General features: G+C 37.7%; 2 protein-coding genes across 3 annotated transcripts; both read right to left on the bottom strand.

Moving 5' to 3' along the window:
• Positions 1 to 1,184: 1,184 nt before the first annotated feature.
• matn3a (matrilin 3a) lies at positions 1,185 to 10,349 on the bottom strand. 2 transcript variants are annotated; one of them, XM_084432775.1, is made up of 6 exons: positions 10,103 to 10,349; positions 7,110 to 7,685; positions 6,046 to 6,171; positions 1,920 to 2,018; positions 1,692 to 1,761; positions 1,188 to 1,616 (listed from the first exon to the last, which is right to left on the bottom strand). In XM_084432775.1, exons 1-5 carry the CDS (start codon positions 10,257 to 10,259, stop codon positions 1,706 to 1,708), a joined length of 1,014 nt encoding a protein of 337 aa, XP_084288901.1. In that variant the 5' UTR covers positions 10,260 to 10,349; the 3' UTR covers positions 1,188 to 1,616; positions 1,692 to 1,705. The 2 variants fall into 2 exon arrangements, with proteins under 2 accessions (XP_084288902.1, XP_084288901.1); XM_084432776.1 differs by lacking the exon at positions 6,046 to 6,171 and having other exon boundaries at positions 1,185 to 1,616.
• Positions 10,350 to 10,564: 215 nt separating this feature from the next.
• Positions 10,565 to 15,423, bottom strand: laptm4a (lysosomal protein transmembrane 4 alpha). Its single transcript, XM_084432702.1, has 7 exons — positions 15,148 to 15,423; positions 14,027 to 14,147; positions 13,763 to 13,839; positions 12,999 to 13,121; positions 12,810 to 12,905; positions 12,604 to 12,702; positions 10,565 to 11,666 (listed from the first exon to the last, which is right to left on the bottom strand). Exons 1-7 carry the CDS (start codon positions 15,271 to 15,273, stop codon positions 11,592 to 11,594), a joined length of 717 nt encoding a protein of 238 aa, XP_084288828.1. The 5' UTR covers positions 15,274 to 15,423; the 3' UTR covers positions 10,565 to 11,591.
• Positions 15,424 to 16,487: the final 1,064 nt, after the last annotated feature.

Raw genomic sequence — 16,487 nt, 5'->3', positions numbered from 1 at the left:
TCTGTGAGGTGTCTAAGCACAGAAATTCACCCATAGTTATGTCAATACTGTCTTTCAGCATAATTTTTTAACTTGCTGGGGAATTTCTCAGCTCCATGCTTACCCGTGAGGTTAGGATGTGAAAATCTTCACCAGACTTGTTTTTCAACCAGTCTCTGACAGAATAGATGGTTTGAGATGCAAGTGGAAGGAATATTTGTATAGGGAATGCTTTGAAGGGAATAGGATAATTTATGACCAGCAAAGTGTGCCAGTCAAGATTCAGACAGACGAAATACTGGCCGCTGTGTGCTTTAAAATGGTTTTGATTGTGAATGTCTCATGTTGCAATCGTAGAAGGTGGACAGTTTGAAATGCACCAATGGTGCCTGGTGCACCTTCACCCAGATCTCAGTGAACTTCGAGACCTCATATTCTGGTAGATGGATTTTGCACTGAACCGAATGATCTTTGCTCACACTTTTGACCCAAATGTTGGTGTTTGCTGTGAGAATTAACACGTTACACTTAAGTCTAATGTGAGCAAGGCCAAGAGCAGTCAGATGGGCACTGATCAATCCTCTCCCAAAAAAAAAAAAAAAAAAAAAAAAACTCTTTCATTCCATCTCCTTGCAACCAGATGAATACTTTCTCTGTTTGCTTTAACAGGTGATGGAGAAATATCAGTTGATGTGATTCTGAAAATGCTCCAATGCCAAGGGGTTGTGAATCGATTTTAGATTGGATTCATTTGGGGTGTGAGAGGGATCTTGATGTTCTCAGTCTGTCTGAATAATTTGTGGGATGTTCAAATGTTTGTATGGTGCATATGTGGGCTTAAATGGTCACAATCTCACACAGCTGAATTGTCATGAACATGTTTTCGTGCAGTTCATACTATATGTTTAGTCTATGGCTAGACTGAAAGTCTACAGTTGGTCTGTAGTGTTTGAGATATTGATTCAGGCACATCTCACATTGGTTGCAGACAGACAGGTTTTTGACATCTTACTGTTAAACCTATAGTCTGTCTAGCTGAACTGTGTGATAATGATTTCAATAGGGATGTCTGTACAGTTTCAATACACCATGTGCTATGAAAGCAAGGCAAATATTATGAATCGGACAAAGAGACTTTGAGACTGTTATTTGAAGGTATTTAAAGGTTTAATGTAATGAATACTATCGATTAAACTGCTTGATTATAAATATTGTAGATTACAGTATGTCTTTATTTGTACTTGAGAGTCTACATAAGATTAAACAATAATAATATTGAAAATTATTTTTGACATGAACATGGGCAATAAAAATTACACCTTATAAGGATCCAAAGCAAAACAGATTACAATAGATTGCATAATTTAGTCTATTTAAATGAAAAGATTTCTACTATCCATTTCTGGAGAGCAAAAGCACATCATTACACATCATACACAATCAATACATCTTGCATTGTTTAATATTCATTTATATTTGAAAACAATTAATAATCATTTCTGGGACTTTTCGGTGATCTGTGAACATGTGAAACTGTGTTCCAGGTGTTTTGAAGCCATAAAGAGGTTCATGAGATCACTGTGGCCTGTGATGAAGCTTTGCTGACGACTGCTGAAAGCTCACAGAACATGTGGACCCTGATGAACAGAAGTAAAGTGAGACTGCTTTTAATATAATATCCATCAAAATCATGTCAGAGAATCACTACTCACCAATAGTTGCTCCGTTACATGCGTCCCAGCATGTTTTCCATTTGCTCAACCTTTCTTATGACAGCAGCAAGTATAACGGCTGTTAAGGTTAAAGGGTTTAAAAGGCAACATTTCCAGAAACAAATATGAAAGTAAAAAAGATGGTAGAATCTACATTTCTGGGTGAATTATTGATTTAACTTGCAATGCATTATGGGAAATGTAGTTCCACTAAGACAGAAAGGATATTTTTGGCGTTGAGGTCCTGTAGGGAGGTTTGTGTCTGCCTCTGGAAAGCCAGTCGGGCCTCACACATGCAAGGGTCCTGAACAATCTCCACCTTCACCTCTTCACATCACAGTCAAACAAGAAATATCACAGAAATACCTCGCAAAGGGTGATTTGAATTAAGGGTAATAATTACAGAGCAAATTATCTACCCCCAACTCCAAAGTGAAAGTTATTTCATAAAGTCTTTTAGCAACTATGTAACACTGTGCAACACAGTTTATGCAATGTTGTTCATTTCTGAATTTCTCACAACATTGTGAGAGTGTTACATATTATGGGTTTACATCGATGTTGAATCAGTGTTCAACTGACTCAACATGTCAGAAATTATAAGACACTGACAGATGAAGCTTAGTGATCCCAATTTATTTTAATGAATGATTTCTGAAGGATCATGTGACTGAAGACTGGAGTAATAATGCTGAATATTCAGCTTTCCCTTCACAGGAATAAATTACATTTTAGAATATATTCAAATAGAAAACAGTTATTTAAACTGTAGAAATAATATAAAAAAAATAGTACTGTATTTTTGATAGCCTTGCTGACAATAAGAGACTTCTTTCAAAAGCATTAACAAATCTGAATAATTCCAAACCTTTGACCAGTATATGTGTGTGTTAGGCATTGCCCACCACTTATTTCAAATAATATTTCATATAATGCACCAGCACCACAAAGAGAATAATTCCGCTATTTTCTACATCTATTGCATTCAGTGCAATATTTGATCAGAAAACACATGGTTGAGCTCTTACGTTTTTTGGAACATGTTTTCTTGTCTTCTTGCAACACAAAACCCTGCCGGCACTCACAATGATAGGAAGAGTCATCGTTGACGCAAACGTGATCACATTCATGACCCAGCGCACAGTAGTCCAGACCTGCAATAAGTTAAAACTCTAGAGCCCTGAAGCTAACAAACCTCAGCAACACATACAAGAAAATAGAACTATTCGATTCTTCTTAAAAGAATATTACATTTTTAACAGCAAACATATTTATATAATCCTCAGCTGGCTAAAGAAACCTATCATAAAATGGTATGATGATAATACCATTTATGAAGGTCTGAAACAGAAAACTCACTGGCACTACCATCACCATCAGCATCACTGGCTTTGAAGCATGATCTTGTGTCCTGCATCAAGACAAAGCCAGGGGGACATGTGCAGTAATAGGAAGAACCGCTGGAGACGCAAGTGTGTTGGCAGTCGTGGCCCAACGCACAGACATCCGCACCTGAAATAAGCCATAGCGATGGCCAATAGGTCCGGGATTATTTTTTTCTACTTGACTTTCAGAAAATCCATTGAGACATAGGGCTGGGCGGTATGACGATAAATATCGTTACCACGGTATAAAATAGAGATTTTGCTATATCGGGTATATCGCGGTATGCATTAGCACTATTGACACTTCAGAGTGATGAAATGCATGAATGAGAGTTCAAACAGTGGGACTTGCTTGATGTTAAAAAGAGTTATACAACTCTGAAAAGGATGACTGGCACACTGCTAAAGTGCACACACAGAAAGCTGCCTCTCTCAGGTGGCGATCACAAATTCAGTTCTCTTTCACGTCTTATTGCGCTTGAATGGTCGAATACGCACGCAATTATGTCGAAACACCCGTCGTCTGGCGTGGTGTAAACACAGCTGGTTATGTCTCAAGGAAAGTAAACAGTTGGGTGTAAACCGGATGTGTATCAGTATTATGGATCTGTGCGTTTGGTCTTAAAGTGACAGCAGCCTAATAAACCTACCTGCTGCTCTGTGTCATTAATGTGAATCAAACTAAAGAGAATATAACTTACTGCTCTTGACTCAATAATTAGTTTTTAGCTTTAATAAGAATATATGCACTTCAAAAGAGTCCGCACACTCCACAAAAGACGAAGAAACGTCAAAAAGCGAGATAATTTCCAGTGCTTTTACTGAGAAAAAAAGAAAAAAGGGCAAACGTTTCGGTCACATGCGACCTTTCTCAATAAATTATTATGATTATTACATTTCTGTACTTATTCTAACGGCATGTTAAATAAACCAATGTATCTTAAAAACTTAATTAGTTGAACTCATATTTTTGTTGTATTGTATTTTTCCTATTATTTGTAATTTGCTTATTTTTAATAATTAGATAGCACAAAATAGCTATATCATGATATATATCCGGTATCGTGAAATAAATTTCTCACATCGTGAAATAAGAATTTGGTCATATCGCCCAACCCTATTGGGACACATTGCTGCAAAGTTACAATTTTAAGAACTTTTTGTTAAAATAATATTAATATCCAATAGCAGTCGGATCACAAACTACTTCTAATCGTTTGATGGTATTTTTATTTGATTTTCAGATCACGAAATGGCATGAATGAAGTCATAGTCATTTCTGATCGTAACTCACTAGCACTACCTTCACCATTTTGGTCGCCATCATTGCTTCTGTTTCGGTCACCCCTGTGTACTCTGTCACCAAGCCCGTAAGCACCAGCGCCTCTAATGGAGCATGTTTGCATGTCATCGTTCAAGACAAACCCTGAGCGGCACTTGCAGTGATAAGAGTCGCCACTGCTCACACAAATATGTTGACAGCTGTGTCCCATTTCACAGGCATCCATATCTGGAACAATCCATAGGACATAAACACTGACAATACTGTGCACGGTAAAAGTGAAACATCTGGGATTTTTCCATTGCAGGGTTTGGGGATTCAAACAACGAGTGGAAAATGTCATCATAGCACTGCCAAGCTCACCGTCTCAATAAACTAGTTCAATACTAACATCTTCAATGAAATTGAACTTCACACTGCATACAATCCTATTCTTAATGAGTATTTTTTTTTTTCTTCAGGGTTTCTAGTTCATATAAAAAATACCCAAATTTACTTGAGAAGCAAGACTACATTAAATATTAAGACTTATTTTCAAAGACCGTATTTTTGATACGACTGAATTTTGCCTTACTGTACCGGAAGAATTTTTCACTCATTTTAAGTAAAAATTGCAGTAAGACAAAATACACTTATATTCAAGATACAACCTGTTAAAATGAGTCTTGATATTTTATGCAATGCTGTTTTTCAAATAAATGTGTCTTGTTTTACTGAAAAAGTCAAGCAAAATTTCCAGGCATTTTCAAGCCAAGATGTAACCAATACACCTCTATGCTATCTGCTCCATTGGCCCCATATGAAATATAATCTGCCTCTAATAAATTAGCTATGGTTTGTCATCTGTCTCAGATTTACAGGAACACTGACACTGATGTTATTGCTGTACTGTTCTGGCAACGGAATAGTACAGAACAGTAAAGTCCACGGTAATTCAACAGTGATTTTGCATGGGTTGAATTAGTGGCTAGAATTCAGCTGCTAGTGAGAAAACTAATGTTACAGTGCACACACATAACTAAATTACAGCTCTGTTCCAAAACCTAATGACCTGCCAAAAGCATTTTAAGGCACAAAGGCTGTTCCAAAACATTAGCCACAACAAGATTATGCTGCCTTCTAAAATACATAATTTCCCCCTAAAACTAAAGCAGCCTCCCGTTCAATACATGTAAAAAATAAAAATAGACGACTTTAACAAACATTTGCTTTTCTGCTTATTGGAGATTTACTTTGTTAGCTTAGCATGTTAACATCTTTTGTGTTGTCTCCCATATGCTTCATGTTAAGAGGGCTATTTGTGTGACATGAGTATAGAGTGATCCAGATCAGTTACTCTTGAGTTTGCATGAGGAGTTGTCTGTTGCCTATGTAGGCAGTAAACAGCAAGGCAGCTCACTAGGTTTTGGAACATCTTCATGTAACCTGTAACTTAGCACACACAATAAGATAAATGAATCATAGACTGCCATCATATGATATCAAGTAATACAATCACAACACTTGTAAAAAGCTGGCAAGCAATTGCTAGCTAAACAGGTTAGTCAAATAGAATTGCAAGTATTGTCGCGATGTAAGCATTCTCTATTATTGAGCTGAATTAGTCACGGTTAGATCAAATCAAATATGTTTGTACTAAGTATGTCTTCAAAATATAAAGCAGTTAGCATAATCTTCTGGCTCTTACGTTTTAGGGAACATGTTTTCTGGTCTTCGTTCAAAATATAGCCCTTCCGACACTTGCAGTAAAAGGAGGAGCCACTGCTGACACATATGTGCTCACAGTCATGTCCCATGGCACAGGCGTCCATACCTGGAACAAGCTTTCATTACTCGACTGAGTGATGAGCCACTCTAGCAAGATTAAGTTAATGGGCAACTGCCTGGATTTTTATTACAACTAGCTTTTAATTTTGGTGGGGGAAAAAAAGATATATCTGCAAAGTCCCTAAAGACACACTGGAAACTTTAATGGACTTTTATTGGCTCTTATGTGATAAAATTGCTCAGCAAATTTGATGCCCTTAGTTTGCATAGCATTTAGCATTTATATCAATATGTTATGGTGACTAGCTGACAGCTGCACTAAGCAAATTGTTTGTACACTCTGAAGGCGTAACTAGCAAGCACTTTTCTAGCGCAGCCCTCGATTGAGCAATTTTAATGTCCAAAAGATCGACTCTCGTCCTGAAAAAGACAAACAATTTTAATTATCCACAAACAGTCAGTCAAATATTCAAAGCTCTCAATTATCTGAGGTTTCTATGAAAAACATACTTGAAGCACACTAGTCTAACAACAACTGTGAAAAGACATTGACAATATTAAATTTCAAAAGCGTTCCATTCCAAGACCTTCATTCCACAAAAATAGGATGCAAAGCACATATATAAGCTGATTCAAAGCATTCAAATGAGCCAAACTTAGAAGAATGCTTCTTTGAATGATCGGTGGACTTTATCAGCACTCACATACTGAAGAAAAATTTCCTTCAGAATGTGTTGTGATCTGACGATTCAAACTTCTGGAAAACACAATAATCACCTTGAAAGTTCTAATGCCAAATGATCACAATGTATGTTGAATTGTTTTTTTTGTCTGATGAAAATTACTTTTTTTTATTTATTTGGTGTTCAGAGCCAACTGGTTTCCAGAGAATGAATCATCACCCACTCCCAAGGATTGAGATATATATCCTGTAAAAAAGAAAAAAGAGAGCCCCATCTCCCCTTTTCTTTGCATTAGCCCTACCACACAACGTCTCCCGAAACTTCGAGGTGAGCTTCTCAATAACACCGTAGGTCTCCACGTAGAACACATGGTCCTCAAGTGGATTGCTGGCCATGAGCTTCAGTGACCCCATGTCAGCCCTGTCCACTCCAACGGCGTAAATCTCAATCCCTGACGCCCGTGCGGCAGCCGAAACCTCCTCGACTTGGTCTTGAGGACGTCCGTCGGTGACAATGATGGCAACCTTTGAGATGTTCTTCGATTTAGGCCGCGCACCTGACTTTTCAGTAAAGGCTTCATCCATGGCTTTCTTGATGGCCATACCAGTCATGGTTCCTGCTGCCAAGGGTTCGATGCGGTTGATGGCTTGCTTTATAGTGTCCTTCGTAAGATGGTTTTTCAGCAGGAACTCGATTTTGACGGTGCTGGCGTAGTTCACCACTGCGACACGTGTGGCATCGGGACCAACATCAAGAGTGTCCACCATGTCAGCCAGGAAGATCTTGACCTTCTCGAACTCACCTGGACGCACGCTACGTGAGCTGTCAATGATGAAGACCAGGTCCAACGGGCGGCTCCTACACTGTGAATCTGTTGCTGAGAGTTCAGTAAAAAAGAAGCATATTAGAAGTTGCGTTACTCAATGTCTATATGATATAATGAAGACTGGTCTTTTAGTCCATTAAAGAATTAGTAAAACAACCAGATTTAGAGTTGACGGTATATGGTGTGATCCACTGGAATGGTAAATATGAGTAAAGCATATACTTTACATGCAAACAGTTAGATTACATTAGTCAGTTAACAAATATTGAGTGTGGTCGCTTTTAAAATATCCCATTGGACCTCAGCAAAATGACATACTTCAAACCACTGGAATACTAGAATGCCTCGGGAATATGAAAGGTCACATTTTCTGATCTGTAAGATGCCCTACATCAGGAATAAGGAACAAATAATCGCCCCCTAATGTCATTTTGCTCCATCCACCTTTGAAACAAAGAACCCTTAAGAGCCCTATACTGCTTTTATGTAAAAGGTGTCCAATTCTGCCCCTGAAGGGCCACTGTCCTGAGAATTCAACTCCAATCCTTATTAACACCTGAACCAGCTAATCATGGTCTTCAGGATTACTGAAAACTTCCAGGCAAGTATGTTGAGGCAGGTTGGATCTAAATGGCAGGACATTGTCCCTCCGGGAGCAGGATTGGACACCCCTGCATGAATAGATGGAGGGTTAAACCAAGCAGTAGAATTATTCATGGAATTATACCTGTCGACCCTGTGATGGCTATCCTGCCATGGGTAATAATCCTGCCTGGTGCCTCTGGTAGTGATTCTTGTGGCACAGTGGACATTGGTGAGAACTGTGGTGGGACGGTCTGAAGATGTGCTTCTTGTGTCAGATTGGATGTTGACATAGATTGGGATGAGATCTTTTGATAATATGGCCCTGATCTATGAGTGGACATTGGCACAGGCTGGGATGAAGCGCTTTGGGGATTGTTCTCTGATGTCAGTGTGGATGTTGGCAGGGATTCGGGGAAGGCACCTTGGGCATACGGCTCTAGTGTGACTGATTGGGATGGGATTCTTTGAGGCTTTGGCCCTTCAGTATAGGTGAACTTTGGCAAGGGTTGGAATGAAGTGCTCTGGGAGTATGTCTCTGGTGTAAGGGTGGATGTTGGCAGGGATTCGAAGAAGGTACTTTGAGGATATGCCTCGGGTGTGGTTGGAAGGGATTGGGGTGAGGTGCCTTGTGAATTTGCTTCTTGTGCCAATTTTGACAAGGATTGTGGCATGGATTTCTGAGGCAGGGAGAGATTCAAAGATTGTTGGGTTGTCAAAGTCAAGGAATGCGTCATTGATGGCTTTGATGGCTGAAAACCTGTCTCAGGAGCAATTGTCGAAAAGGTCGGTTGGTTATTTGTTGATCGAACCACTGATTTCTCTGGACCTGAATACTGTTGTTGTGGAACAACAAGTGGCTGATTTGACACCACCGCAGAAACGCCTGTCTTTTCCCCTGATTCTCCTGTAACTAAAACTGTTTGTTCTGGATCTTGAACTTTTCGACAAACTATTGGCGCCCATTCACCTTTCAGCTGCTTGAGTGCCACAGGTGGAGATTGGTGTTTATTTGTATTATAAACTTTTGTGGTTGGTATGTCTTTTAGCCAGTCATAAACTTTGAGCTGAGAAGGAGCTGTGGGTCCTGGATAACCTACTGGGATAAGATGGGGCAAAATCCTCCTCCTCTGTTTGTGAGGGCGATCAGGTCCATTTAACCAGTATTTAGTCCTGTACACTACGGACCATCAGAAGGTTGAAGAGGAACAGGAAATTAGGCAAACAGAACGTCAGTCAAACAAATACAATTGGCATTGTTTGCAATTCATGCCCCAATTCCTCATTGTTAAACATTTAAAATGCATGCCACTCAGATATCCCACGAATGCTTTTTCTGTAGCATTCATGCACTTTTTTTATGCATACACAAGGGATGGTTCGCACAAAAATATTCTGTCATTATTTACTCACTCTCATGTGATTCTAAACCTGTATGTATTTCTTTCTTCTGTTTTAACACAAAATATTTTTCATTGACCCCATTGACTTTGAATGATTGGACAAAAGAACAGTGAGGCATTTTTCAGAAAAATGTCTTGAGTTCCACAGATGAAAGAGTCATACAGGTTGAGTAAATGAAGACATTTTTTATATTTTTGGGGTGAACTAGCCCTTCAGTGCTTACATGTGGATGCATTTTATTTTCACATATGCTATTATAAATGCACTAAATATATTTCTAACATTGTGCATTTCACTATGAATTACATACTGTTATGTAAATATTTTTTTGTAATGCATCTAGTAAAATAATGAAACCATAAATGTTCCATTGCTGTGATGCAGTTTAAGATACAATGCAAACACTGAAAATGTAAATAATACATAACTTAGTCAAACATGTCAGTTGGAACTAACATAGTGGTTTAAGTTCAGAAACCTACCTGCTGGGCTCAGTGTCCGGTGTGGAAGCGCGTGATTTCTTCTTTGTGCATAACTTTGGGCCAAAATGTAGGATGGATTGTTAAGGTCATAGGATTCACAGAGATCCACCAGCAAAAGAGAAAAGCAATATACCAAACTCCCAATGAAGGACTTCATTGTTTCTGCGTTCTTCTCAAGTCTGCTTCAGGTTTGTGTGCGGTCCTCTCGTCTAACTGACACCAGTATGCTTCTGACAGCATCCTAGACCGCACATATAAAGGGTTGGATGTCGGCAAGAAACGTGTCATTTTTTTGTCCAATCCAAATAAAGGAGGGGGAGCCCCACCTCAAATTACACATATTATAACATTGCCTTAATGTTTTGCATCCTTTATGAGGTCTATTGTGCAGTTATTCTAATTGCAAATTGAGTAATACTAATGAACCAAATGTTCATTGTAGATAAAAAGTCTGATAGCAGATTCAATGTTTTGAAACGTTTATTGAAGTAATTAGATTCAGAACATGTACAAGAAAAGAAACGGACCACAAAATAAAATAACATGCATCCATTGATTTATACAACACAAGCAGTTTTCTTTTTTAATTCTAAATCATTGTCATTCATGTGAGGAAAGTTTCCTCTTGTGTGTTAACCAGCATTACCATGACAACAGATCACTGTGACAGCTGCATACATGATGGTGCACAATGGTTCAATGGATGGAAAACAAACACACACACACACACACACACACACACACAAATTATATAAACAAGATAAAAAGTGCTTTGAGCTTTTTCACTTTTGAAAGGATGAAAGTCCTACGTCCACAAATAAAAGTACACAATGGAAAAAATATATCTTTTAACCATCACACTGGATTGTCTAAACATTTTTAATCTAGCAAAACAGATTTATTAGCCAAGGGTGGCGATTTTTAAAATGTAAGTACCCAGTCAATGTTGATTTTCACAAAACATCCTCTACTAAGACACAAGGAACAAAATATAGCATTGAAAAGCATGGAAAAATAAAGATCTCACGGTGGCAGGTAAAGTGAAAGCTTTCATTGGTAAAAACGTCATTTTAGATAATCTGCCCCATCTCAGAATCATTTCATTAGTGATTGACTATCAGTTAACTATATAATTCTGTCGTAAGCACAATTTATTGCAGAGCCCGAGTCATGATGTCCACAAAAGAGAATGGCGTTTCATATCTCAGATACAACACTAAGTAATTAAAAATAAATCCCGCCACAAACGATCTCTTCCCCAACACTGTACCGCTTCAACTGTGTTCCTATAGTTTTACAAAAATAGATCTGCAGTGACGAGCTGTTACAAGAGTCATGCGAAAGAAATCATGGGTAAGTCTAAGCTGCTGATGTGATGAGTGGATGCTGGGAGTCTAAACGCCTTCCAAGTGTTGGGATGGAAGGCAGGATCGAAAGGCAAAGATGGGAGTCTGCACTGGCTTTTACTGACGAAACCAGTCAGGGGATTTCAAGCTGGCATGTAAGGAGGAGGTGGCTCCTTCGCTGGCATTGTCATGGCCATTTCATAGGTGGGAAGGATGTACTATGATAAAAAGAAGACACCGTTAAAATAAAGCCAGTCTGAGGTCGTTTACCCGAACAAAACCACACAGCACACTTTCCTTTGGTAACAAGCAACTGTACAGCTGCTGGTCTTGCTGAAAAGCTCTTTCAGAGGCAGAGAGTGCCATCTACTGTAACAGTGTGTAACGTGTATTTGGATGTAACTAATGAGAGAGGATGCTAAAAATTAAATCACTGTACAGATCAGTATTATTATTATTAAAAACTATTGAAAATAATTTTAATAAAAATATTAGATGAAAAACTTAGAAACTAAGTGAAATAAATAAGTTAAAGTACTAAAATTACTAAACCTAAAACTGAAATCAAAATACATTAAAGCTATATGGAAATGAAGAAAAACTAAAAACTAATAAAAATGACAAAAGCACGTAACAAAATGAGCTGAATTTTAACTAAAATTTAATTATTTTAAAAACCTGATTCAAATTATTAGTAAATGCAGTTTATATAGTATACAAATTAGTATTTATATAGTAGATAAATAATACTAACATAACAGATTTTAATTTGCACTCAAAAAAGAAAAAGAAAATATTCTAATAAGACAAAAACTATGTTCTGTTAATAAAATGGCAAAACGAAATTTGTTCGTGAAGAGGTTTGGATTGCAAAAAGTGGGCGTTATATGCAACAATGGAGCAATGTATTGAAAAACAAGAGAAAGAAGTTTCAGAGGCAAAGACAACCATGTTTTTCATCAGAATAATGTGAAGTGATGAACTGTACACAATTAGACCAACATATTCTCAAGTAAACAGGGTTTAATTTATGTTGTTACATTTCATCAGATTTTATAATGCCTGTTAATGGTGTAGTGTTGTTGTATATAATGTCATCTACTCAACTCAAAGTGGCCTAGGTTCAAACTGGGAACCCTATTAAGATGGACATACCTGAGGGGGGGTCTCAAAAGCAGGATAGACGGCAATCTCTGGAGTGTTCCTGTTGTTTATGTACTTGTAGCAGTTCCACACACAGTTGATCAAATAGGCCTGTAAAAAAAAAAAAAAAACACATTAGTAGTCTGTAACCTGGATCTTAAAAATAAAATATGTACGGACTCAGTGTTGGAAACATCAGGTGAGGCTCATTTATCTACCTTGAGGACGATGAGAATGGCAAAAAAGATGAGCACAAACAGAAGGAGACAGCTGGAGTCCAGAGAGAGCAGGTTGTCTTTGTAAGGGAAGTCCGGCTAAAAGAGACAGAGATTTTAGGTTACATGTTTTTAAATGAGCTTCTAGTGTCAAGAGGCTTACGACAGACAGGCGGTAGAGGGCAGACTGACCAGCTGGTCCAGGTAGTCCTTGATTCTGGGCAAGTACGTGAGGGAGCTGATGGCCACCAGACAGCTCAGTGCAAAGTCAAACAGCTGGTAGCAAAAGAACGGGATGAGCCAGCCATCACGATTCTGTGCCAGAGGGGAAAATAACAGTCATGTCATAGACTGTTTCTCACCATTTTACTGCTGATGCAAACCTGTAAGACTCCAGGGAATACTGAATCATCCAGTTTTGAGCAAATAAAAGGAGCTGTGCTGAATAACTAAGAGAACTCAGAGAATGCCTAAAATGGAAAGGGAGCTATTAGCAGATCTGACAAGGCTGTGACTCTACTGGAACAGCATTTCACTGCCTATAAGGCCTAACATTTGCGGTCAGAGGATACTCAGGGTCTAAAACACAGCTCAGGTATGGCAAATATGCATTGACAGCAGTGAACTCATGATTTCACAGCAGAAACTACCATACAACAAATGCTCACAGATCCAACCTGTTTTTTAAAGATGGCATCAAGCAAGACTGTGAAATACAGATGAACACAATGATGAAATGCATTATTCTCACATCACAATACATTAACCCAACTTACTCCGCATTGATAGTAATAATGGATGCAATTCAGTGTATTGCCAGAACGTTTACCATGTTTAAGTCCTTAATATATGTGCACCATGACATCCCTATTTACACAGTACCAAAGAATACATTTTATTGTGTTCAACATCAGATATTAAACTAGTAGCCAGGCATAGTAATCATTTAAACTTACAGTAATGGCTCCATACACCATCATGGCACTAATAGTGAGCATCAGAAGAGAGATGGCAAAGCCCACACAAGCGTTCTCTACAGGGGTGAAGGAGATGTTGTATATAACATATAAATACAAAAATACAAAATACAAACAAGTATAAAAATGTAGAATTAGGTTTTATAATTAAACATTTAAATACATATAAATATTGAAATATAAATGTGGCATAAAAATATAGCATTACAAAATATTGTATTTGTATTAATGACTGAAACATACCTGACATCCTGTCTGACGCGAAGTAATGCTCAATAACCTCATACTGCAGGTCAACAATAGGGACGTTCTCAGGGTGAGTTACTGCCACAGTCAACAGAATACCCATCAACAGGTTCACCACCTTTGGACAGAGATTATATTAGCAAAGAAAGTATAGATGGCATAGATAGTAAGACATAACACCGAAATCAAAAATGAAAGTGTATATAATATGACAGAAAGTCTGATGATTCACTGTCATGTGACTCCCTGTAAATTTTGTAATTCAACAGGTTAAAGAAATCAAGGTCTTAAAACATATGTCTTGCACTTTTTACTAAGAATATATGTGTAACTTATAAAATTAACAAAAAAAAGATAAATCATTTATTAAAAACCAGTCAGTCTTCAGTGGGTCAGGTTTTCTAGAAACACTTTGACACAATGATTTACTACAATATTTACCATTGAGATAGACAGAGCGATTAGAAATTTATTTTTGGCGGCAAACAGTGCCATTTTATCCAAAAGTATTCATAAGTTTATGAAAAAAGCAACACTTCATTATCATTTATTAGTTTTTTATTTATTTATTTTTTATCTATTTGACATTCAAAATACAATATAGAGCTGATTTAAACAAATATTAAATAACTTACCATCATATACATATAATAGCTATATTATTCTAAATCATTTCCTTTAATCACATTTCGTGCAAATTATCAACGAACTGAATTTCAACCCAATGACAGTGTAGTAAACACAACGTCAGGCCTCAGCTAGCGGTTAGCTTGTTAGCTACCTTCAAATATAATATAAATTAACACTTAAATATAATCTCCACATCAAATTGTCCTACTTCAATTGACAGATAATGTCCTTATAATGCGTTTAATACAAATGTAACACGTCTAATCTCGTTTACATGTCTTGTTTGTTGATAGTTCCAATTCAAAACATTGAGTTAGCCTAGAGGTCGTAAACATCGAGCTAACACGGCTCTGCTTGCCAAAAAACATCCACACAGACGCACTTTAACACACAGACACACCTCGAAAAGAGAGGGGGAGACTGCTGATATATTTCAGTTGTGTTAAAATCGACAACATGACATTTATTGAACGTTTTAAGCCTCGTACCATATACCAGGTACCCAGGATGATGGTTCCAGTCCGCACGTGACAGCAGCCGCAGCAGCGCGCGCTGTACAGTCGGTCTCGAGACGGTTTAAAACGCATGTCGTTCTCGTTGCTTTGAAGAAACATCGAAAAAAAAAAGAGACGAAATGAGTCTCCTCTGTCAAAAACAGCAGTTACAACAACAGGGTTCGATCTTTCTGCAAAACTCCCCCTGACGGGTGAGAAACGATGGGGGCGTGACCACAGCTAAAACATAGCGATGCCCGACTCGTTCGAATCGTTCTTTTTGGTTCGAATCTTTTTAATGCATCGGTTGAACCGGTTCACAAAAGAGGTTTGAAGTGGTCTGAATCAGACTGAGAAAAACGAGTTTTTACTTTTCATTGTTTCTCGAGTAAACCTTTTGGCAAAGGTAAGGCTGCATGTAAAGAATATTTGAGACTCTGTGAATAAGAAGGCTATCAAGACTTCAAAAATATGTGAGATTTAAGTATTTACTTGATATCTTTATACCCAATTGCACCTTTATTCTGATTTTTATATTATCATCTCCTGTTTTCTTGTATTTGTATATTTTTGTTTTTTTAATATTTTTGTTTTGTATTGTATGCATATTGGCATACATATTTAATACTTGAATTTCTATATTTCATGTTGCTTGAATAAAAAAAAAACCCGCATCGAACCGAGAACCGACTCTTTCAAACAAAGTGAATCGAGGACTTCCACTTGATTGTACGACAGTTTTATTAACACATATGGAAATAGTAGTGAAATATGCACGCTGGGTTGTAAGGGACGTAATACGCAATGGCGTAAATGAAATCATTTTGAACAGGCTCTTTGAAATGAACTGTTCATTTGAACCGATTTGCGAAAATGAATCATTACCGAGTCGTGCGTGGAAAACGGGGCGTGGCTATTCGGATCATGCATGGAAAAGGGACATGGTCAGAGTTTAATCAAACTTAAAAGTTCTTGTTTATAATTACTACCGCTTTGGTGGGTCGCACAGGGGGATGATGCTGTGCATGAGTCCATCCAGCTGTAGACAGATAAGTTCAGGGCAGTGTGCTTTCTGAGAAAAGCTTTTATGAATTTGAAGAGCTGTTATATAATAGATAAGATGCTGGAAATTATATAAGGGATCAGGTGATATACATATGTGTGTCAGGCTAACATAATCTTCTAAAATGCCAATTGATTTTTGTTGTTGTTGCCCTAGACAGTTTTATACACCTATTCCTTTGTTTCCAACTATATTTTGGAGAATATAGCTAATAATAATATAAAGTTTGGACATATTTGAACTAAATTATTTTTTTAAATGTTTAAATTAT

Source organism: Rutilus rutilus (genome assembly GCF_951802725.1).
Source record: "Rutilus rutilus genome assembly, chromosome: 15".
Lineage (NCBI taxonomy): Eukaryota > Metazoa > Chordata > Actinopteri > Cypriniformes > Leuciscidae > Rutilus > Rutilus rutilus.
The sequence above is the reverse complement of the archived record's forward strand: the minus strand, read 5'-3'. Positions and strand labels throughout refer to the sequence as shown.

Coding starts and splice junctions, on each gene's coding strand:
- matn3a (XM_084432775.1), bottom strand. CDS start 10,259: ATGAAGTCCTTCATTGGGAGTTTGGTATATTGCTTTTCTCTTTTGCTG. Junction 6,172..7,109: donor GTTTCGGGAGACGTTGTGTG/GTAGGGCTAATG, acceptor AGCTTGTTCCAG/GTATGGACGCCTGTGCCATG. Junction 1,762..1,919: donor ACAGGACCTCAACGCCAAAA/ATATCCTTTCTG, acceptor CAGCCGTTATAC/TTGCTGCTGTCATAAGAAAG.
- laptm4a (XM_084432702.1), bottom strand. CDS start 15,273: ATGTTTCTTCAAAGCAACGAGAACGACATGCGTTTTAAACCGTCTCGA. Junction 13,840..14,026: donor CGCGTCAGACAGGATGTCAG/GTATGTTTCAGT, acceptor TCACCCCTGTAG/AGAACGCTTGTGTGGGCTTT. Junction 13,122..13,762: donor TGGTGTATGGAGCCATTACT/GTAAGTTTAAAT, acceptor CCTCTGGCACAG/AATCGTGATGGCTGGCTCAT.